The sequence below is a fragment of the Acipenser ruthenus genome, chromosome 15 (assembly GCF_902713425.1).
Source record: "Acipenser ruthenus chromosome 15, fAciRut3.2 maternal haplotype, whole genome shotgun sequence".
Taxonomy (NCBI): Eukaryota; Metazoa; Chordata; class Actinopteri; order Acipenseriformes; family Acipenseridae; genus Acipenser; species Acipenser ruthenus.
The window spans coordinates 19,475,631-19,498,464 of NC_081203.1; the positions used below are offsets into that span (position 1 = coordinate 19,475,631).

Genomic DNA, 22,834 nt, shown 5'->3' on the forward strand with positions numbered 1-22,834 from the left:
TCAATAATGAAGTAGCATGAATAAAACATGTAAATAGGGTAACTGATTAGATAGATAGATAGATAGATAGATAGATATGAATTAGTCAGTAAAAGTATCAAAATAAACTGTCAATTCTAAATAAAATTATTCCTGATTTCAAAAATTTCATTAGGAGGGTAGAATTTGGAGTTTAACACTAGAATCAGAACCCATTTTTATGATGTTTTGTAAGGCTGCAACGAAGGGTACATTTTGACCTTCGTAGGTTTGGAACACATTACCGAAGGAAGCTTCGAACCTTCGATGGTACTAATTTGCATAATTTACTGGTGATGTCACCATAGCTACTTGTTTATATGATTGAAAATCCTATTTTACAGGTAATCCATGTAAATGGAATGAAACACACATGTAGTTTAAAAATACATTATATAGAACAGTAATCATGTTTTTATAATTAATTCAAAATAAAAATACATGTTGTTTATTACACTAGGTATTCAGTACATATTTTACTGAAGCAATACAGCCACTATAGGTACCACGCCAGTGCTTTGGATACTATACCCTGCTCCGTACACGGCAGCGGCGCCATTTAGAGTTGCTACATATAACGATTTGGTAGTGGATTTTAATACAACTTTTGTTTACGTAATATGCATTTATACAAATCAAAAGATTGAATGTTGCATGTGGGTGACATTTAATGTGTGCTTTATAGCATTCACACATTGTCAAACGGTTTCTGTTAACAGAAAAAAACTACCTTTTGAATTCCTGGCTAGTGAACGAACTTTCGTACACAGCCCTAGATGTTTGCAGTCATTCTTAGTGTTTCTTATTGCAAATACTTTTTTTTTTTTGGCAAGTAGTTCAGGAGCTTCGATTGTAGTTGCCATTAAAGATCTAATGTATGTGTGAAAGTAAACCAGCTAGTGCACAGCAGTGTATTGACAGCAAAACTGAAGGAAAGCCAGGATAGCAGTGGCTTACTTCTATAAAGACTCTTTCGCTGATCTAGCCTATGCTATATACAACTGACAGGTAACTACAACTATTGAACAACTCCTGAAGTGAAGGCACCTTAACACAGAATTATCAGAACATTTCAAACAGTATTTGAGTAATTTCAGGTAGAATCATTTAGATAATGGGACATTTGAAGCCACTTACTTGTGTGGCATGGGTGTGGATGTGCTTATGGGTAGGTGATTTTAAAAGCAAGCTTTATACATATAGCCTCCTTTTCCTTTTCAGTGCGTGCACTGGAGAAGGCGAAGGGAAACACCCAACTACAGGCTAACTATTCGTCATCCGACAGCAGCTTGTACACCAACCCCAAGGGCAGCGCGGTCTCTGCTTTCGATGGAGGGTCTGATTCGAGCTCCGAGTCCGAGCCAGAGGAACCCCAAACCAGAAAGAAACCACGAGTGGAGGCCAATCAGAACCACCCGGCACGGCAATAAACTGGTGTGCTTTTACTAGAAACTCCCATGTATGACTTCTGTTTTGAGTTTGTCTTTTACGCCCTTCATGCTGTTTGTCAAGAGAATGGAAGCCTTTTGATGGCCCAGCTTTTTCGTTTGTCAGCACCACCTACAAAAAAAAATAAATATACAATGTGGCAGCTTTATTATTAAAAGACTTGATGATGCATTTGGATTTTTGCAGTAGTTTTAGTAGCTGTCGCATTGAGGAGAGCAGCTTAACTATGGAGAGTGATGCACAGCAATAGGAAGAAAAAATCTTGTTTTTGATATGTAATCTGTTGTATTTGAGGTTATGCGCATCCCCCTCCCCTCTCAAGGATTTGTCGGTTTACCTTTTTAATATTTGTATTTTTCCACTTAAGAATGTGACATAAAAAAAGTTATAAGCACCCTGAGATTTTAGGTGCTGAAAAGTTCTAAATGTAAATTGAGAAGAACCCAATGGTAAACATACGCTTTAACTTATTTATCTTAGCCAGTGATTTAATTAAATGGATGTATCATTGTTAGGCTTTTCCGAAACATCGATCAGATTTTTATTTGTTTTGTTTTTTTTACAAGTGCATCCAAGATCAGCTGTTTTGTATTTTGTATTATTCTGAAAAACAAAAAACCATGGGAAGGTATTTAAATACTAGGCTCCCCAGGTATATACTAGGCTACATATGGAATGTCTCATGAATGCTGTACAAGTGAAGGTCGTGCCCTTTTTTCTTTTTAAAATGAAGACTTTTTTTGTCCATGTCAGTGTGTTGTGCATTACACTGTATTAATCTAGCCAATTTCAATTCTTTAAAAAAGAAAAAAAAAGCTGCCTCTAGAAGCATTGTGGCTGACTAGGGGTGTATGTATATGTTTTGTGTTTTTTTTTTTTTTCCTTTTTTCATTTAGAACTTTAATTAGTGTGTACTAAATAGATATTTGTTCACGTTTAATTCCATTCCATGGAAATTACAGGTATGTTGTACATACTGTCAACAATTGTCTTGCAAGTTAAGGCTTACCTTTAATATGAGACTATAAATAAAACTATTTTATCCTTTAAAGATGGATCTGTCTTTTTTTTATTAAAAAACAAAGGAAACCAGTGTGCGTATACATAAAGGATCCTCATAATCCTGCATTTTGTTAATCTACAGGTTTAAAATTTTGAATAAAATAGTTTCGGAGTAATCCGATAAGTCCAGGCGGCTTTGTGAACGAGTCTTGTATGAGGCTTTAGTTCTGAGAACATTGGTGGAAATTCAAGGCAGTTCCTCAGTTCACCATTTAGAGTGAGACAGACATGCATCAGTGCATAAGGGTCCACATTTTGAATGAGAACTCAAACCATGCTGAACAGTATATATGTTATGTACATGATGGCTATAAAAAGTGAAGTGACCACTTTGACTTTAAAATGGAGATCAAAAATAGTGGATTCTATTGACTACATTTTCAGTGCAAGGTAAGCTTAATCATTCTGGAAAACAGGAAAGTACCGTAGGGTGGATTTGCAGAAATGTCCTTGACTATTGCCACATTTATTTTGATATTTATCACATATCATAATGCTAAACATACGGTGGGTGACTAAAGTTCAGATATGGCACTCATGTTAAACGTGTGCAAAGTAGGAAAAATGTAACCAATTATGTAAGTAGATTTAATAAACATGAAGAATGTGGCAATAGAGAAGTTCATTGCTACAAATATAACCTAGGATAGTTCCACTAGAGCTGAGACAACAATACAGTAAGACCTGTCCAATCTGGTGTCACTTAGGACCGGACAATTGTCTAGACAGCGTTCAGCTTTTTTGATAAGCACATTTTTCCCCCCAGAGAGATCTCATTGTGTGGACATTCAGACATTTAGTTGCTGTTCAACACCTACACAATTCAGAATGGTGCTGACAGGGCTTGTGAATATATACGCAACGTCTTTCTTATGTTTAAACAATCCGGTGCTGGATTGCACAGTCATATTTACATAGACTGTACACAGAAGAGGCCGAAAATCGTGCTGGATGCCAGAATACACAGGTTCCAGTTTGTAGAGGATGTCACACTATTCATAGCAATAGGGATTTGGGTCAGGTCCCACAAATTATAGAGAGTACCGGTTTGTAGAGGGGCTGGATTCAGCTGCCCTTCCTGCCAATTTTGACACCAGTTCCTCAGGCAAGTTGTTTGAAAGAAATTCCCTCTTAAAGTCAATTGATGCCTTTGGGCCTCGTACTGTTGGCAAGCAAAGAATAATGAACGAACACAAAAGAATAGTAAATTTAGATTTCAAACATTTATTAGTAACACTAAAAAATCTAGTTAGAATTCTAACATGATCCTACATGGCTTTAAAAAAATAATAATTCTTGCTGCAGTACTTCTGGGTAAGACCATAGGTAGAGAATACTGATAGTACCCACCACGTTCACTCACTGTGGAGGCCTTAAGTGGCACTAGACATTTCTTGCCCTTCACACAAAGCCATTCAAAATAACATCTTGGTTTTTAATCACCTGGTCCTGGAATACAATATTGAACGCATTCACCTTTTATTTGCATTTTTTTAAAATCCAAACCAGACTCCCAATGAACTCCTGCACTGGTTTTCTTAATTCAGGCTCACCACTTACAGACTGCGTTCACAAACTTCCACATGCACCTTCACTTCCTTGTACCACGAGTCAGCTGGCCGTGCAGAAACAAGGATTTTGCAGCGTCAGATGTCCATGCAGACGCCAATGACAAACCAGAGTATTACTTATAAATGGCCTAAACCTATGATGTTACCCGAAGTTTTTTCTGAAGAAAGTATTAGAGGTTAGGAGTCTGGGAACTTGATCCACTCTTCCCAGGGACAGCCATCTGATGAAAGTGCTGTACAGCTTGTGCTACTTTGTCAGGACAGATGTTGTACACTGGGTGAGTTGGGGCCTGTTGGTTGGAAAAAAATTAAACAGATTTTCATTGACAAATCATAAAAGTAGATATTACCCTAGATTACCAAGGCTTGATGCATCAGATCGCTGACACTGTCTGCCAATTTAAAATCCCAAGCAAACCAGTTTTGATTTGGTCTCCAGTGGCACCAAGTGCTCTAGAGTTCTAAATGCATGGAATAACATCTAAAAACACGACGAACAATTCTAGTCTCTTAAATGAAATAATGAATGTCCATACCAAGTTTTATCACAAGTGGATAACCGGTTGTCTTGATAGTGCAGAAAAGTGTGAGATTTATATATTTGCAGAACCACACATCACTGAGCATAAGAAGGCCCGGTCAGGGATAATACAGCACTGCAGTACGTGGTCAAATAGTCGACTTTAGAATAATAGATACATTTTTAAATCCCTTTTTTGTGTGATGAGGCAATGCAACAAAAGCAATGTTAATTATGGTCCTGTATAACTGAAGGAGAAAAATCCTTTAAAATGCGCCATGCCACTCACCTATAATTGCTGTGAATCATTTTACTCTTTTCACTTGTATATGGAATTTGTTCCCAGAACAAAACCTTTTTTTCTACTTCCCCATATTCTGTTTATTCACAATATCCCTTTTTAAATACAGCAGATCCTGGCTCTTTTTTCTGCCTGTATGCTTTGAACACTAATTAGCACATATGCTTATCTTTTCATTACTAAGTGATGCAGTGAGGGTACTGCAATTATATCTTCATAATACAAATGGAATTTTCCGCAGGGTGCAAGTTTCCTCAAGAAGCAGTAGCGTCCTTCGGAAGTGGCTGTCTGTTTCAGAGTCCCCCATTAATCTTTTTCAGGTAATTCCTCTGGACCTCTTGTAATATAATAATGAATGTGAAAGAGCCCCAGAACTCATTCAGAGCTCCTTTAGCTACTGTAACTCCACTTCCGTTATGTAACCCGCAATGCAATTACCCTTTACACTAATAAAATACAACACAGGTTCACAAACATGTTTCTTATAAAATATATTCACGTACTGATGTATTACTGGCGACAATGTAATGTGTGTGTGATGTTCTTTAGATTCAGCATGCATTAGCTATAATGGGTATTTGACACAATGTGTTAATTCATTTGTTCACAGTGGTATTTTGCCCCGTTTCATATGCACGTTGATGACGGTCTGGTTGGACTGACACATGCTTGTATGTAATCTAATCTATTAAAAACAAATAAATAATCTCCACTTTCTCCACTGAATATATTAAGTTTTGTAGGTACGTTGCTTTTGAGAACCTCTATGCAGCACTGAGAAATACAAATTTTAGTTCACAATAATGAAGAATCATGAATGGGGTTGTTTCTACTGCCTGCTGACACTAGATGGTGCTATACCTATTTCATGTAATACACTGCCAAATAGAGAATGCAGGTGGAAGTTTATCTATGTGATTGTGTGATTATTTTTTTTTTTTGTAGAACAGTTTAAAACACAAGCTATCAATAAATTAAATACAGTATTAGAACAATGTAGAGGATATAAAGTATATTCCCTTATATGGCTGCTGCTTCCCTAGAGTCCAAAAAGGTAATATTCTAAAAATAACTTTCTTGAGTAACACAATGAAACCTTTTGCATTTTGCAAAGCTAGGAAGGATCTCTACTCGTGACACAATCAGACCTTACACCTCAAACTAACTCCCATTAGGAAACATGGTAACAAGCTATTTTCTTATAAAGCTGTATCATTATAAAGAAGTAGCCGGAGACTAAAACCATCCCAAGCCGGGTTCTGTTCCTAGCTTTCCCACTAGGGGAGATGGATGATGACAAAATGAGAAAATATCACTGGTGTAAAGTTGAATTAGATTACATTTATGAAATCTTCAACTTGAGAGATTAAACAATGGTGTAAATGAAATGGTTCAGGAGATGCATCATTAACAAGGAGGGAAGGAAAGGGCTAATCCCCCACTTAAAAGCATTCGGTCAAAAGAGCTGAAAGAGTGGATGTTTCCCCATTGCTCATGTACACCATCCTGCATTAATTGTACAACTACAGTCCAACATGCCAGTACTCTCATTATCTCACTTGGGATGGAATGACCCAAAAATCCATTTACTACTGTACAGTCATCTTTTTTAGTGTAACATCAGGATCGCTTACTGAAAACCCGTTGACAGTATTTATGTCTCAGGAAACTCACCAGGCAGTTTTCCTCTTTGCCCACGATCACTTCGTGATGGATCTCCCGGCTCCCAAAATGCTGTGCTATAGAAAGTCCGCTTAGACAGTAGCAGGTATGATAAAAGTCTCTGGATCTAAAGGAGGAAATGAAAAGCAAATGTTTAGAGCAGTACATAACACTGGGCTAAAATTTTAGTCACTTATTATTTAAGGCTGTAAATACAATATCATCAGTGGCATGTAAAAGTAGATTACCATGACCTATATTTACTGTACATACAGGTCATTCCGATAGTCTCGACACCTCGTGGTAAAGAATATTGTAAGATAATCATCATCAATCCTGTTTAGAAACTGAATGCAGCGGTGTACTGAGTATGAAGGCAGCATCTCAAAACGTTAGGTCATCAAGATGTTGTTTGGAGTAGAGATCGATTAATCACCCTGGTGCCCTATTTAGAGCCTTGCGTATGTGTGTGTGTATATATATGCATGTTTTCAGTATTGAAAGTATCGATTTCTGATTATAGTATTACCTGTCCATTAGGAAATTGGTTGCTGATTGCATCTCTGTTTAGGAGGCGCTGGTTTTGTTTGTTTGTATTCTGAGCTATCTGAGTAGCAGGTTAATGGTTTTGAGGGGGTGGGAGAAGCATCTGCCCAGCTTTGGGAACCTGTCTTGCAGATCTGAAATTTCCTGATCTGAAGACCTTGAATGATAACGGTTCAAACGCTGAGGAGCATGCCAATCACATACTCAGCCCTGCAGCTGCAAATATCAAAGCTGTCAAATCACTCACTTGCCAGGCTTATCCAGCAGCCCTCCGGATGGGTTCTGACAGCAGAGAAGGATGTACTCCTGCAGAGCCTGCTGATGAAACATCCAGTTCGTCATGCTGAGACTGGAACCCCCTGTATCAACACACTGCTGTTAGACATTCACAAATCAGCACTGGCACGGGTATAAAAATAAGACGTATTATTTCGTTAGACTCGACTGAATTTTGTTACAAAAACTTATTACATACACTATGAATCTAGGCTGCCCTGATGTACTTAAAGTAGTCTAACCTGTTTGGTTCCACTATCAAGAGCTTCATCTCAGCAACGGTTTCACAGAATTTAAAAATACTCTTTTATAAAAAAACAAATCTTGCTGTTCTAACTACACCACATTAACTAATATAGGACCTCATGTGTATTGCTATTATTTATCATGGTAAACAGGCTTTCTCCAGTGAAAACTATAAGGCTTATTTAAGTTTTATAGGAGATGTTCTTGCTGGATTGCATTTTTCATGTAACCATAACTACTGCACAGTAAGGTTAGGTTGCAAGTGACTACATTACAATTACACTGCCTTTCACGTCATTAGTTTGCCTGCTGGTGGTCTTAACTTACCAATAACAGCCTCACAGGTCAATGCGTTTGTATCACAGCCAGTGATCACTCTTGGTTGGAACGACAGAAATGGTTTGTTTTTCTAAACAAAAACACACATTTCTAGTTTCTCTGTTTTATTGGAATCCAAACAAGCTTGTGGTACTTTCTTTTCAATAGCACCAGTTTGATATGCCATTTGATAAGCATAAATCTGTTGCAAGCAAAAAGACCCTTTTCCAGTTACCGGCAAGTACATAGTGAAATGTACCATCACCGTGGCCTTACGGTGCTTCCACTGAATTTGTGAATTATCGAACTGTTAGACAAAGAGGGAGCAGTGTATTAAACTCTGGCAGTACCCATACCTTGTGTATGTAGGGCTCTGTGCAGGAGGGGAAGCAGTCCAGCTTGCCAGAATGAGTAACAGCCATCGACCAGCTTGTTGCAGCGGCCCTGGAACCCTCCTTCAAATCGCATCTGCTTGCTGGTAACCCAGCGCTGTCATGAAGCACAAGCAAAGGAGAAGTTAGCATCCATCGGGCAATGCTGGGTTTCTACATACATCAAGGACTTTGAAGGGAAAAAACACTTCAGGTAACAAAGTGCTCCTTTTGTTTTTGGGAAGAAACAAGGACAAATTAGGACATCAGGACATCAAGATACAGAGGCACCAATACTTATTCACACTGATCTCTAGGTTTAGATATCCAATGCTCTTTATAGGCACAATTGCTGAAAGAACAAGTTTTGAGAAAATCGAAGTACCTAATTTCAACATACAATACATCCCCCACTGCGATTGAAAATAAAGAATTAGAGCCATCAGTGCCATGAAAATGTGAATCATGATGATATTAAAAAAAAATACCCAATAATCATTCCAACAGTTTCCATAGCATTACTACACATATTCTTATTAAACTAATTAGTTTCAATTGAATAATCAGCTTTATTTTTTTTAAATGCAAAAAGCTACAGCCTAAGAGAGGGAGGTCATTGTATGGTATTGTATAATACTGTTAAAACTATAGAATAAGGTAGCATGCAACATTTGTGTTTATTTAGTCTTGTATACATCAGTATGCAGATTGGCTGTTATGACACAAATTGGTGCACAGTGTTTTTAATGCAGATTAAATGTCTATATGAACTTCCTGCATGCAAATTGATTCCCCGTGTTATTCTGGTAAGACTGACTGAAAAAGATAGTGTCTTCAACCTCTGTCAAGTCCTGCTGTCTTTCAAGTTGACATGACAGCCATTATCTAGGGTGCAAGCATGACATGACAGGTCTTAATAAGAAAAGTAAACCTGTTTTAAATTAAATAAACGGCTGCTCTTACCAATTTAAAATGCATTCTGCCACCGACAGATAATGTTGCTTGAGTTGGGTAGTTTTGAACAAACTGTACATTTTAAACCGTAGTGCCTGAAAAAGTGCCCTTATTTATTTTTTCTTTGTTTCCCACAACATTTATTCACTGTCAAGACCTTCATTTAATTTGCATATTAGCCTGCAATTTCCAAATAGCAATTTGCATAGCCATTTAAAAGTAGAAGGTGCAATAGTAAAACCTCCAATTCTGTGTTCCAGTATATCATGAGTAAACGGTTTGGTTCAAGGCATTTTGTAGTCACTGCACTGCAAACATTACTTACTAACAAGGATTTGAGGTCCAGCATGTGTTCCTTTTGAAGAATCACCATGGCAGCCATTCCGCAGAAAGTATAACCACCGTGGGCCTCTAGTCCAGGTACACCACCAAGACCTCCTTCCCAGTTCTGACACCTGGAGAGCAAGAACAATGACATCACTGTACAGAACTGAATAATCCCGCTAGCAGGAGGAGGGGAGGCCAGTCTTTTAAGGAAAGTGACAATTTACAAATGTTGTTGGATTGCAGTCTGAAAGCAAAATTAGTTAAGAAAACTGTGAAAGGGAACTAACGAAACAAAGTTTCTGAAGCGTGAACCCAAGTTTTAGTTTTTCACCTGTTTGTGTTCAAATGAACAGAACTAAAGTTAATTTGGAAACAAGCCATATGTTAAAAAAAAATCCCTTCAATTCAGTTCCCATCTGCTTGCTGGTTACCCAGCTCTGTCAGAAGCACAAGCAAAAGAGAAGTTAGCAGCCATGAGGCAATATTGGGTTTCTAGATACATCAAGGACTTTGTAGGTACAAAACGTTTCGGGTAACAAATTGCTCCTTTTTTTTTTTTCTTGGGAAGAAACAAGAAAAAATTAGGACATCAGCATACAGTGGCACCAATACTTATTCAGACTGATCTCTAGGTTTAAATATCCAACACTCTTTATATTAATATAGGCACAATTGCTTAAAAAATAAGTTTTCAGAAAAGCAAAGTACCTAAACTGAACATACAGACCACGTGTTAAAACAAAAATCCCTTTGATTCACAGCTAGATCGATTCCATGCGGCTTCATGGGACCTCCGCTGTATAACAAGCACCTTATTTCCCCACCATGCAGTTACATATTAAGAAAACTTGTCAACTTTAGTTTTACAGCTGCCTTTGACATCACTGCTCCTAAAAAAATCACATAATGGCTCTTATGCTACTGAGCTTTGGCATCACTCTGGCTTGGTCATTGAACTTAAGGATTTCTAAATTCAGCACTATAGAGTGTTTAACAGTAATGGGTTAAATACATAACGCTGTTACTCAGCACCAGAAATTTGGAACACCTGCAGAACTCTCTTATCCTGCTTATATTACGAGCATCTCCCCATTTTCCAGGAAACCATCACATGCAGGAATGTCCTGAGGGAGAGACTGAGTCTCAGAATGCTGAGTCATGTATTGTGCTGCTGATGCCTCTAACCTTGTAATCCAACTGGGGGTTCCCTCAAACAGCGGGGCCGTGATGATGTTTGTCAGGGATGCCACCGAAGCAGCACAGTAAGCACTTCTGTACAAAGAAAACAGAAAGACAGCTTTAAAATGCACAGCATGGTTTAAAAAAGTACAGCTTTTTTTGTGTAAATCTACGTTTAAGACATTAAACTGTGTAAACGGTTGTTTATCATTTAAACTATCACACAAACTTGATTATACATGTTTTTCACATTTTAAATAGAGATTGTCACATAAAATATTCAATTACAGCAGTTTACAGTGCATCAAGATACTGCAAATGCTGAAATTTTTTTTTAAATGTTTTTAAAAATCAATGCAACATTCCAGTTAAACAGTACATTTTGGTTAAATGCTTTGTGAAATACTATAGTTCAAGATTTCTATTTTAGATTACTGTTGAAACCTTTACAACCTTAAGAAAATATATATTATTCTTAATGTTATAGACTTTCATTTATAATGATCTATAAACAATGCATATGACTGAGCAGGTACTAAATCAATAGGTTCTGTGCTGGTGATGTGGTGATGCTGGAACTTTCAATTTTTTTTTATTTTCAAATTGGCATGGAACAAGGGTTTACATCACTGCTGATGCCAGCATTCAAGGATAACTTTGGAGCAGTGCTGAGAGGAGTTGTATAGAAAAACAGCACTTTGCCAAGGCTTCTTGTACAAATCCTTTGAGAGGAGGTTCTGTAACCTCCATTGTTTGCCGTGCCAGAGAAGCACTGCATACAGGAACACGGTGATGGGGGAAATGAATCACTGGCTATTCTGACCTAGTGATCCTGCAATGTGTTCATCCAGGGAACGCATTTCAACAGCTTCTGATTATCCAGCAGCTGCTTCCAGAAAACCAAAGCATTAGTATGATCAAGGGGTGATACTCGTCCTGTTTTGTCTGAACACATTTCCTTACAGATCTTGATGCCTTTCCTTGTCAAATCAAAGAGAAGTATGTAGCGTTCTTTTATAATCCATTTATCGTTGTTCTTAGCAATCAGTATACAGACTTGATTTTGGATTAGCTATGTTACCCCTTTAGATCAGTAAAAACATACAATTCCTCTACAGTACTGGTACTGGTAACATAGATGCCAACAGGAAAAAGGAAACAGCCAATTTGAGTTAGAATTTATCTTGATTCTTCTTCTGGGGACTTCAGTCAAGAACTGCTACGGCAGCATATATCCAGAATAGATTAAACCAAAACCGGTTTTCTTAGCTTTTAAAATGTTTTCTTTACATACAGCGTTCTTTTGTAGCTACGTGACTCATAATATATCTATACATACAGGAGGGCATTACATGCCAAATACACATGACACCACCCTTAAAACATCCTGCGATATATAATACAATATAATCTAATTTACTCCCAAAATAGGATAGGGGCAACTGAACGGTGTATTGATTGCAGTCCAGCACTGTTGTTGTACAAATGTAACCCCTGCAGCTGAATGCAGCCAGTTCATGACAAGCTGCCTTAGACAAAAGAGGTTTCTCTTGGGGGATGAAAAGCACAGTTGTCTCCAGGGCTGGTGCAGCCATGGGTTTTCCAGAAGCCAGTGCCTGCTAGTGACTGCTCTTGATCAGCAGCACGGGGAGGCCAAAGTTCAAATGTCAGCTTCGTCTGTAGCACTAAGCTCTGTCTCCTGATCTGTTGAGGCAGAGCACCAAGCGTGTAACATCACTGACCTAACCTTGTATTGGTTGTCTAGCTGGCTTCAAGGACTCTGCCAAATGAGCTAGTTACGAATATTTCTGTAATCAGATTATATAACAATTAATGTGCATCTCGTTATACCTGGGTTCTGTGGTGCTGGGGGTCAGTTGTTGCCCTTTTTAACCCACTCAGACCTTGCTAAATATCTTGGTACCCCTGAACAGATAATCATGCACTCTTCAAATATACACATATGATTTTAACAAGCAAACCACCTCATAATTGCACATAACAAAAACCGGGGGTGGGACATTTATTGCCCATTTAACATTACTCAGATCCCTTGTTCACTAAATAACCTTGAATAGATAACCTTCCCCTCAAATTCTGCAAGACTTCCAAAAATGCAATGTTACAACAAAAAAATGTTACCCATTTACTCCCAGTGCAATAAGGCAGCCATTTGTTCATTTTAGCAAATGTCGTGGGCAGTCACCACTGCAGAAAACACCGTTTTGGAAGGTAAAACAAAGAATAAATATCCCACTGGCAGTAAATTACATTAATTAAATCCTATGATTTAGTGAACAAGTAGGCATCAATAGCCTTTTTTGGGTATTCTGTTGTGTATACATCTCATTTAGCAGCTGGCACCAAACTGTTAGCTCAGAGGAGTGCTGCAAACAGTATGAATAGTGAACAAACACACCTGACATCCACTTCACCGCCCACGTGCATGATGAACGACCCATCAGGCTGCTTCAGTGAATACAAGAAGTCTAGCAGTTTTTGCCTATGAAAACAGGAAAGCACTTTTAAAATAACTTATTTTAAAACTGCACTGTACAATAAAGTATATTTAAGCATTTGAATCGTTCATGACAAAGCAATCAGAAAGCACTTATTAGTTTTAACACAATTAGACAATTATTAAGAAGGAGGTAAAACTCATAAATAAATAACAATTTAGTCTTAAATAGTGACTTATGGACAGCATTTATAAAGGACATATTTATAAAAAATGATTCATCATCATTATAAAATGATTAATATTATAATCTGCTGCAAAGAAATATTCATAGTTTAGGACCATAGTTCAGAATTCCTAACCATGAGTAGAAGGGCCTACGTCAGTGGCCACTAAATGTCAAAATTAATTTCAATCCAGGTAAATTGAATGTAAAATAAAATCATGTTAACATGCAGATTTATGAACTGGCACAAACAGAGATTGAGACAGAGTAGTAGTAGATTGTAATTGTAATTTAATTTAAGTTAATTTACTGCTAGTTCAGTATTCCAGATTATGTCTCTGGACTCTGGTTTTACGGGCACAAATTTCCCCATGGGCACAGCTTTGAGGACCACTGGTATAAATAATGGAGCATCTAAATACCACTACCTCTTTCCACGGGATTTATACAGAGTGCTTTTTCCAACTAAGTCTTTATACTAAACTGAACTGATTAAACAATGGATCAGATCCTCAAAACGCTTTTATCATTGAATTATACCTATGATATAAACCAGAGTTGCCCTTCCCTGGTTTAGGTAGTTAAAAGGGACTCCCTTGTGTGTCTCTTATTACTAAAACACTGTGAAGAGACTGCATACCTGTCGATCACGTTGTATGCCTCCTCTGTGCCGATGATGCAGAGCGCGTTGACGGCTGCGTAAGTGGGAGCGAGGTGCGGATGCTGGCCGGGGCCCCCTGCAAACCCGCCGCTGGGACTCTGACATCGGGCCAGGAACTTACACACACTGAGGGACAAAGTGACAACAGGATTTCATCTCTCTTGAAACCGGACTTCTTTGTTAAAAGCCACAGAACTAGGGCTTTAAAGTTTATTTGGCATCTCTAAACAGTACCTTTAATACTTAATGGCCGTAGGACTCTGGTTGCTCTTTGATGTCCTTTTAGTATGCGGTGACTGATATTAGAAGGGCAATTTGTGCTCACAGTGGAAAATTGGTCCCAATAGTGCAGTTTCAGCAATGCATTATACAACCTCATCATAACCTCCTTTGATTTGTACTCTACACTTTTGACTAAGTGATTGATGCAATGCAGGGTGATTCCCCAGTGCTGTAAAATTATTTTAAAAAATAAATCCAGCTGTGGCTTACCCTGACAGGGTATAAATCGATCAAGTTAAAATCTTAGACTTTTATTATGCCAAATTTACAAAGAAGTATCTGGAGAAACAATGACCATTCAAAAGAAAATAGAGTTCAGTAGTACTAACCCACACTGAATCGTGTATCCGTTTAAACTTGACACACCTACACAGTACTAAAACCCTATCAATGACCCTTTCATAAAAATAAAAAATATGAGCCACTTTATAAGCAGCACAGTGTTTTTCATCCCCACTTACTCTGATGCTACAGATGAAGGGACTGATTCATCCAGGAGCTCCAGGCTGTGTAGGATCCAATAGCAAAGCCAGGGCCGGCTGGCATCAAGACACTGACAAAGAGACACAGAATCAGATGTTCCAACTTGGTAAAAGTGTTACTGGAAATGTAACTTTATTTAGAAGCAGCCATGTAAAAAGTGTTTTAATACGTGAACGTCTTAAGAAAAATTATTTGAAAGATAAGCGAGACACCGTACCTCGTAGGCATCTGAAAGATGTCGTAAACCCCTCTTTAAATAGATGTAATGCTGCTCCCGTTGCAGGCTGGGTCTGAAAGAAAGACAAGGAGCTTCAGAAGCTTGAAGATAAACCAATGCACATTATTTTTGAATTTGTTAGACACAGCACTAGGTATCTACACTTCACAGAACATTCATTTATTTGCATGAGGAACTGACTGCATTGGAATCAATGTCACAATTTGAAGTCCAATCCAGGTGGTTTGCGAGTTTGCATGCACAAGGAATTTTAGCTTCATGTCTAGGATCTGACAATCAATGTTTTTTACAGCTGAATTGTTAAGTCTGTCACACTGTACTACACAGTGTTTCTTGAAACATTTTATAGAAAAACTTTGCTGTCCAACTGTTCATCATAAACACACTCTGTGCTAGAAGAAAAGAAAGGCTGTCTAGTATGAGGTAAATGAAGCACGCAGAGCGTGTTTTTTTAACTGCCCTTAGGCAATATCACCTCTATCCCCTGCTTATTTGTACACAGATTTTGCAGTAAGAAGGTGAAGGAAATATGAACCTCATTAAAAAGGAGCTGAAAGTACTGCCAACATCACTAGTCCCCCTTGTCTTCTGTGTTGAATACCTTCAGGTTGGTGCTTGTTTTTTCTATATTTTAATTGGGGATGTGCAGATATTTCAAACATAAGGCTATTACGTAGCACAGAGCTGGTTTGTGCAGATGCTTTGTTAAATGCAGACAGCAGATCGATGGTTTTGATGTGTAGGAATGGGAAGGTGCAGCAGTACGGTATGGGTCTGTAGACTCAGGGGGTTCTAGAAGATGAAGAGTGTTGGTCACCTGTAAGGAATGTGTTTGCGCATCACTGCGTCCACCAGGAGGTAGGACTGAACTGTCATCTTATTCCTGTGGGTGTTAATGTGTATCTGTATTCTATTCAGTTTGCGGGAATCTTTTACTGAATTTTGTGAAATTTCTTTGTATCAGATGGAAATTATGTCCCATCACATTAGGTATACTGTTTAATTATACTTATTTAACTATGTTATACAAATATAATGCAGGGTGCTGTGTAAGATAAAACTGATTTTCACCGACTCAAGGTCAAAGTGGAAATCCACTGGTGTACCCAAATTTTATATATATGAAATCAAACCTGAAGATCTGTCCAATTTAATTGATGACTTTAATAGGCCACACATGCAATTCATTTAAAATAGTAAAAGAAAATGAACACAAAGACACAGATGGTAAAATGCAGGAGACCTTTAAGAAGCTGTTTAAGATGCCAAATTAAAGCACAAAGTGGTCTAACGTTTTCACACACAAGTGCCTATTGTTTCTATATCGCTGATTACTGACCGAAAATTGAAATTCTCACACCTAGAGGTTTTCATGCAGGTAGGTATATAAAACATAGAAATGACCAATCCTGAGGTGTTCTAATACATTTGCACAGTACTGCATGTACAACGTATATATTAAAATACATTAAAATGCAATCTCTGGAAACCATTAGTAATTTCAACAGGAATACAATTCTAGCGGATATAGGAGTTCATGGTTAAAGAACACTGTCACTATAACCAATATGCCCACATTACCCCCAGCTCCCCTAAACAGAACTTAATGTACCAACACTGCTGACAATTTAGCAGTGTGGTCTGTGGCGTGACTTTATTAACAAGGATTCACTCAAGATTAGAGTATTTTAATTAATATCTGCTAGGAATATTGAATGACATGTCAATTTGAATTAGGCTGGCTCTGCATAAACTGCCAGTGCAATGTTTAGTCACGGATTTCTGCAGCATGCCATTACCCACACACTTCATTTGCTGTGACTCATCAGCCAGCGGTGAAGAAAATGACAGCGCCACAACACTTCTTGCATCGGACTCATGTTCCCAAAACCACTCCTTTGACCAAAGATCAAGCAGTACATTAAGATGAGACTATCTAGTGACACTACTGGGTAGTCAAGTTGCTACAGAAATTTTATTTTGTTTTTACAAACACTGTCTTTTGCGGTCTCACGACTTAAATCAGGTGGTTGGTACTCCCTCATTTGCACGCCTTGCTCACAAAGTCCAAAATATAAGATGTTAGTTGTCACTGTTATTGATGTATTGCTGCAGGTGTCGTTGTCGCTAGACGTTTTTCATCTTTGATTATTGTGTAGTGTATGATTATTGGAACCGATTTGTTTGATATACCTGAGCTGTTATAACTCAAGAGTCTATCCCGGCTACAATCAAATAAGTATTAACATATTAGAGTTTCCAGACCATGTCTGAAACCTAGCCATGCAGATCAAGGTTCATGCAGCACAAAGCATTTGCAATGGCATCTAGTCGCAAATGATACAAACAGACACTTGGGGAAATCTAGGAATTTGTGTTGTCTTCATCTGCAACTCGCTGCCTAGTAGTGGCATTGAACACACAAAAATGATGTTTGTGAAATGTGTTCAGGAAACTATTACAGAAGACTACTGTGTTACAAACCAGTGTGAATATCAGCCATACAGCATACTGTATCTGATTCCTGTAAAATATTATCTGTTGAGCTTCCCCTCACAGCTCTGAGAGTGAGACAGAGGGAAGACCTGGGCTGTCCCAAGGGATGTCTCTTGAGCTACATAAGCTCACATCACTCCCCAATATGGCTCTGAATACAGCTTTGAAAAGACTGTACAGCAAACTGCTATTATATTCAGACATGGCCCATGTTTAATCAGCACAGTCACAGTCTTTTTAAAAGTGTCTTTGATATTATTCAGTCAGCTATATAGCTGTAGCAAACTAATTATATTATTACAGTATTTATTTTTCCATTTCTAGTATACACATTATATATCTCCAATTTAAAACTCTTGTACTCGCCTATCGCTGTCTCGACTTTTCTGCTCCCTCCTTTCGCCAGACTATTACTGCTCCCTACACCCCCCTCTGCTCTTCCACCACCGGCAGATTAGCTGTACCCCCCTCCGCTCCCCCGCTTCCAGAGCCCGCTCCTTCTCCACCCTTGCCCCTCAGTGGTGGAACGACCTACCCACGGATATCAGGACTGTTCAGTCCCTGACCACCTTCCTCACCTCCTCAAGACACCCCTGTTCAGAAAGATCTGTAAACCTCACAACTCGACTATATGGCGCCCAACTGGACCATTACTAGCATCAGCTTGTACTCGCACTGAACTGCTCCATACCTTGCCGTATTCTACTACTGCTCTTAATCAGAACCGTTTCCTGTATCTTGTACTTGATTTTACTCTTATAGGTATCCGTATTCACATTTTTGGTAAGTGCTCTTAGTTGAAATTGTTCTTATCCATTTATCGTACTTACTATGTGCTCTTAATGGACTTTACTCGTACGAGCAAATATTTTTACTATAAGTTAACTGCTCTTAGTTGAACTCACTTAAAAGCAGGTTAAGAATCTGAAGTAAACTGCAGAAAAGTAATACTTACGGTGACAATCTGTGATTTATCTTGTAAGCATTGAATACGTCTTGTACACTGTCTTCAACTTTTTTCTGTTTAACACAAAGATGATTTTGTATTAAGACATTGGACCAGCATTAAAGTAAAAACATCTTTTGATTAATATCTAGTTTACAATTCTGATACAAAAAGACTAAGAGGAGGTATAGGCTAATCTTATCTTATGTGGGTCCCACAGTAAATTATCAAAGACAAGCATACATAAAAGACTCCATAATGAAAATAAATGTCAACTGGCAACAAAATCATGAATTTAACCACGAATGGCAAACAGCAGTCGTATTGTGTAGTATACAGATCCATTTATAGCTGATAAGAAAAGGCAATTTTGAATGCATTTTGCAATGTATACTTTATAGGGAGTTACTGTACATGAGGATATGGAACGACTGTACACCGAAATATTTGTTTTAATTAATTCTGGGAGAAAATGTTATGTGCTTTGGTGTGTGTAAACTTTAAAGTGAACAAAATAATCAGAAATTAATTGAAACATCAGATTTCTGATCAAGGTGCATAATATGAAATGCTGGTGTTTATATACCTGTATTCTGTTTTGATTCCTGGAAATGATTGTGACACTGCCGCTCATAAGAAACCCCTCATAATATACATCCACTGTGCTATATCAGATATGGGTACACAATGGTAAAACGAAGCACGCACGCCTCTCAAAATGATCTAAACTGCTTTGTAGTGTGGTCTTGCAAACTTTAGATGTACATCGAGACCGGTACTGTATTTTTAAAACCACCAATTATACAATGTAAATGATTAACAAGTTGAAGCCTTTTGTTGTTGTTATTATTATTATTATTATTATTATTATTATTATTATTATTATTATTATTATGTTTTTTTAGACATTGCTGTTTAATATGCCAGAGTCTTAATCGTTCTTATGTCTTTGGCAGAGCTACAGACAATACAAAGGTTGAGCAGTTCGCTAATCTGTGATTAACACTCGCTATATATTGCGCTGTGATGAAAATATACAAAGCCATCACTGGATCCATCTTGGTGAGATTCAATTCACTGCTCCGCGCTGTTAACGTTTTTCAACTTTGTAACCCACTCAGCATCATGTCTAGGTCAATATATAAACGTGCAGTCTGTACACAGCATTTGTATTTGATTTTGTTTTATGTACAGTATATCACCTGTTCGATTGAAGTAACCGTCTTCACATTGTCCTCATTAAACAGTTCCGCGCTATGATATTCCCCAAGACAGCGCAAAACTGAAATTGGTTCCTCCATGATAACACAAAAAAGTTAACCGAAAATAACGTAAATCCAGTTTTAATATTAATTCTCCCCTGAACCACCTATCACTGGGTTTCCTGCGGGTTGGGCGGTTGCAAAGGAAAGCCGTGCTACGGCAGCTCAGCAGGGATTGCTCCAGTACTCACTGTACTGTGAAACGCGTTTTTTTAAAGACGACTATTTACATTTGTATCCCTCAATATCGAGATGCTGCGCTCTCTGGAGGTTGAGAAACAGCGATTGTACTGTGAAGTTCTCCAAAGGTGGCTAGTTTATTGTTCATGAAAGGGTGACATTCTCTCAACATTTTTATAATTGTTTTTAAACGGTTTATTTAATTTTTATTTTATTTTAAAGTTAACATGTTCATTAAAAAACAGACAGAAAGAGATGCCATTTAGGGTGTTAACCAAGGTTTCATGATAACATTCTTGCTGGAACCTTGCTTTCACTTTCACTCGTTTGCAGTAAAGCTACGACCAGGTTTGGGCCTGTACAAAGTATGTCACAATTATAACCCTTTTTCCAACTTCATTCTGAGTTCTGTTACTCCAGAAATGTCTCCCAAGCTGTATCTCACAGGCTTTGAGCTTTCTTGGGAAGGCTTTGACTGTGTCTTACAATAATTATATATAAACTGTTTTCGTAATGATACAAAACTTATTTGTCGTGTAGTAAACTATATGCATTTGTTGAAATGTAAGACTAAATGTACAGTATTAAAACACTGCTCTTTAATTCATCGTTAGTTTTCATTCTTTTTTTTTCTCGCACTCGGAATGTGCTGCTCTCACAGGCAAACGTGAATCCCGGTTTATATCACGACCCGCTTTATATCACAAATTATGCCTGCACGGCAATCATGATATAAAGCGGGTTCATCTGGATATATATTTTTTACTCATAATGCGTGAGATAAGCTTATCAATGTGCGAGAGAGTGAGGTAACATGCTAATGCGTTAGTCTCACACTGAATAAGACTTGACATGTGGAGACTCCTGTGTACCAGCTGAGAGAAGACTGTTTGAGTGGCTGGGTTTTAACATTACAAAGTACATCTTAATCATAAGAGGAATACATTGGTTAAGATAACTACGCTATTTCAGCCTAGTGACAAGTTTCTCTTTAAGTCACAAGCACGATTTTATTTGAGAGAGGAAATGAGGTGGTGCAATTGGAAGTAAAGGTCAGAAAGGTAGGAGGAGCTTTCTTTTTAACAGGTTCATGGAATAGATCAGAGGTGATTATGTTCTTATAGTTAACCCAAACCAATACTTTAAGCACAATACAGAAACCAGGACCAGAGAACACAGTTGGAAAGTAAGTGGGAATAGACTAAAAACAAAGGGAAGGAGACCTTCTTCACACAGAGAGTAGTGAGGGTATGGAATGGATTATCTGGTCATGTTGTTGAGGCAGAATCACTGGGATCCTTTAAGACCCAACTTGACTGAGACCAACCAGCTTAGGAAGTGACTTAGATGGGCCGCATGGCTTCCTATCGTTTGTACATTTCCTTGTGTTCTTATGTACTTCATCCTTGAATAATTGCAAACACCATAGAAACAGGAATGGTACATTGTAATTCCAGCTAGTACTGTGTACCTTTAAATGGCTTTAAAAAAATGTAAAGATATTCAGCAGCTGCTGATTTGCGGTTGCTCATTAAACATTTACAGCTAATTGCTCCCCTTGGTGTAAACCCTGGAGATAAATGGCATTGAATACTGAACCCTGAGACAGTGCTGCAGCTCATAGGGCAATAGGAACAAAAGACAGCTCTGCTTCCGCTTTCCTCACCAGCCAAGCCTGGCCTCTATAATTGGGCTGTTTATCAATGGGGATCCATGCAGTGTAGATGCAGAATCGATCAATTGAAATGCAGGCACAGGGTTGTAACTGATCTGATACCCTGCCCACACTGACTACATAATGTGCGATCATCATGTTTTGATTGTGATTGTGAACAAAGTGAATGGCAATTATATTCAAAACGACGGCATTAGATTTGAAGTTATTTAACACTGCTGAAGTGTGTCACATACAAAATAAAACGTGAGTTGGGGTGGAAATATTTACTGTTTGTGGCACCAAACAACCCCTGCAGATTAAAGGCTGTCTTTGTGAATCAATTGCCCAGGTACTGAGGTGGGATTCATCAGTCACAGCTTAGCTGTTTACACATGTCACAGTAATAGGTCTTTTGTTGACATTTTACCATCCACACTGTCTGAATAATGCAACAAACTTTGGAACCACAGAAACGTGGAACTGGAAATGTGATGTTATAGCCATGCCGCACACTTCTATTTCTTAAGAAATAACACAACAAACTAAACAAAACGAACACAAAAGGCTTGCAGGAGGATCGACCAATTGACTCCATCTTCAACATTCCACAAGGCAGGACAGAGGGCCAGTGCAGCACTCTTCTGTAGAAGTTCCGTTGTCATGCCAAATAGCGTCACTGGAAGTGAAAAGTGTCGCAATTGTAGTCCGCGTGCATGCAAATTCATTTGCACATGCCTAGTTTATTTTTCCCGCCATCTTTGAATCTTGTCTGCCGAAAAGGGTCACATTTCAATGGTTCTGCTCCGAACGTATACACTACATCTTTAATTATTGCATAAGAATATATCTTAACTTTAGGTCTATTACACAAAACATTTTTTTTTAAATAAAAATATATTTCTAAAAAAGTGTCAGTGAGAACTATTTTTGCATCCTCAGCACATGATTACACACATTGAAAGGTGAGTGGAAACGGGATTCTGCTCCACTACAGTAGTAAATGCATGTAGCAGTACAATATTCTCTGATCTTCAAAAACAAAGAATGTAAAACAATTAAAATATCAAATCAATACTGTTTTACATTTTATTGCACATTATTACAACTGTGCTACTCTATTTGGCAGCACACCGGGACTGAATAGC

General features: G+C 38.1%; 2 protein-coding genes across 8 annotated transcripts in view; one reads left to right on the plus strand and one right to left on the minus strand.

Annotated features, from left to right (window-relative positions):
* LOC117421915 (protein max) overlaps positions 1–2,518 on the plus strand; it is an 18,712-nt gene extending 16,194 nt beyond the window's left edge. For all 7 annotated transcript variants that reach the window (XM_058987345.1, XM_058987346.1, XM_058987347.1 and 4 more), the window contains one exon: positions 1,240–2,518. In XM_058987345.1, the coding sequence (XP_058843328.1) occupies positions 1,240–1,448 (209 nt within the window). In that variant the 3' untranslated portion in view covers positions 1,449–2,518. The remainder of the gene's footprint in view (positions 1–1,239) is intronic.
* Positions 2,328–20,038, minus strand: LOC117421913 (protein farnesyltransferase subunit beta-like). Its single transcript, XM_058987344.1, has 12 exons — positions 19,793–20,038; positions 18,600–18,664; positions 15,128–15,200; positions 14,889–14,980; positions 14,125–14,271; positions 13,220–13,303; positions 10,807–10,893; positions 9,620–9,749; positions 8,326–8,458; positions 7,377–7,488; positions 6,596–6,710; positions 2,328–4,390 (listed from the first exon to the last, which is right to left on the minus strand). Exons 1-12 carry the CDS (start codon positions 19,889–19,891, stop codon positions 4,271–4,273), a joined length of 1,257 nt encoding a protein of 418 aa, XP_058843327.1. The 5' UTR covers positions 19,892–20,038; the 3' UTR covers positions 2,328–4,270.
* Between the last annotated feature and the right edge of the window lie 2,796 nt (positions 20,039–22,834).

Coding starts and splice junctions, on each gene's coding strand:
- LOC117421913 (XM_058987344.1), bottom strand. CDS start 19,891: ATGGAGGAACCAATTTCAGTTTTGCGCTGTCTTGGGGAATATCATAGC. Junction 14,272..14,888: donor CCTTCATCTGTAGCATCAGA/GTAAGTGGGGAT, acceptor TTTGTCCCTCAG/TGTGTGTAAGTTCCTGGCCC. Junction 10,894..13,219: donor GGCGGTGAAGTGGATGTCAG/GTGTGTTTGTTC, acceptor TTCTTTGTACAG/AAGTGCTTACTGTGCTGCTT.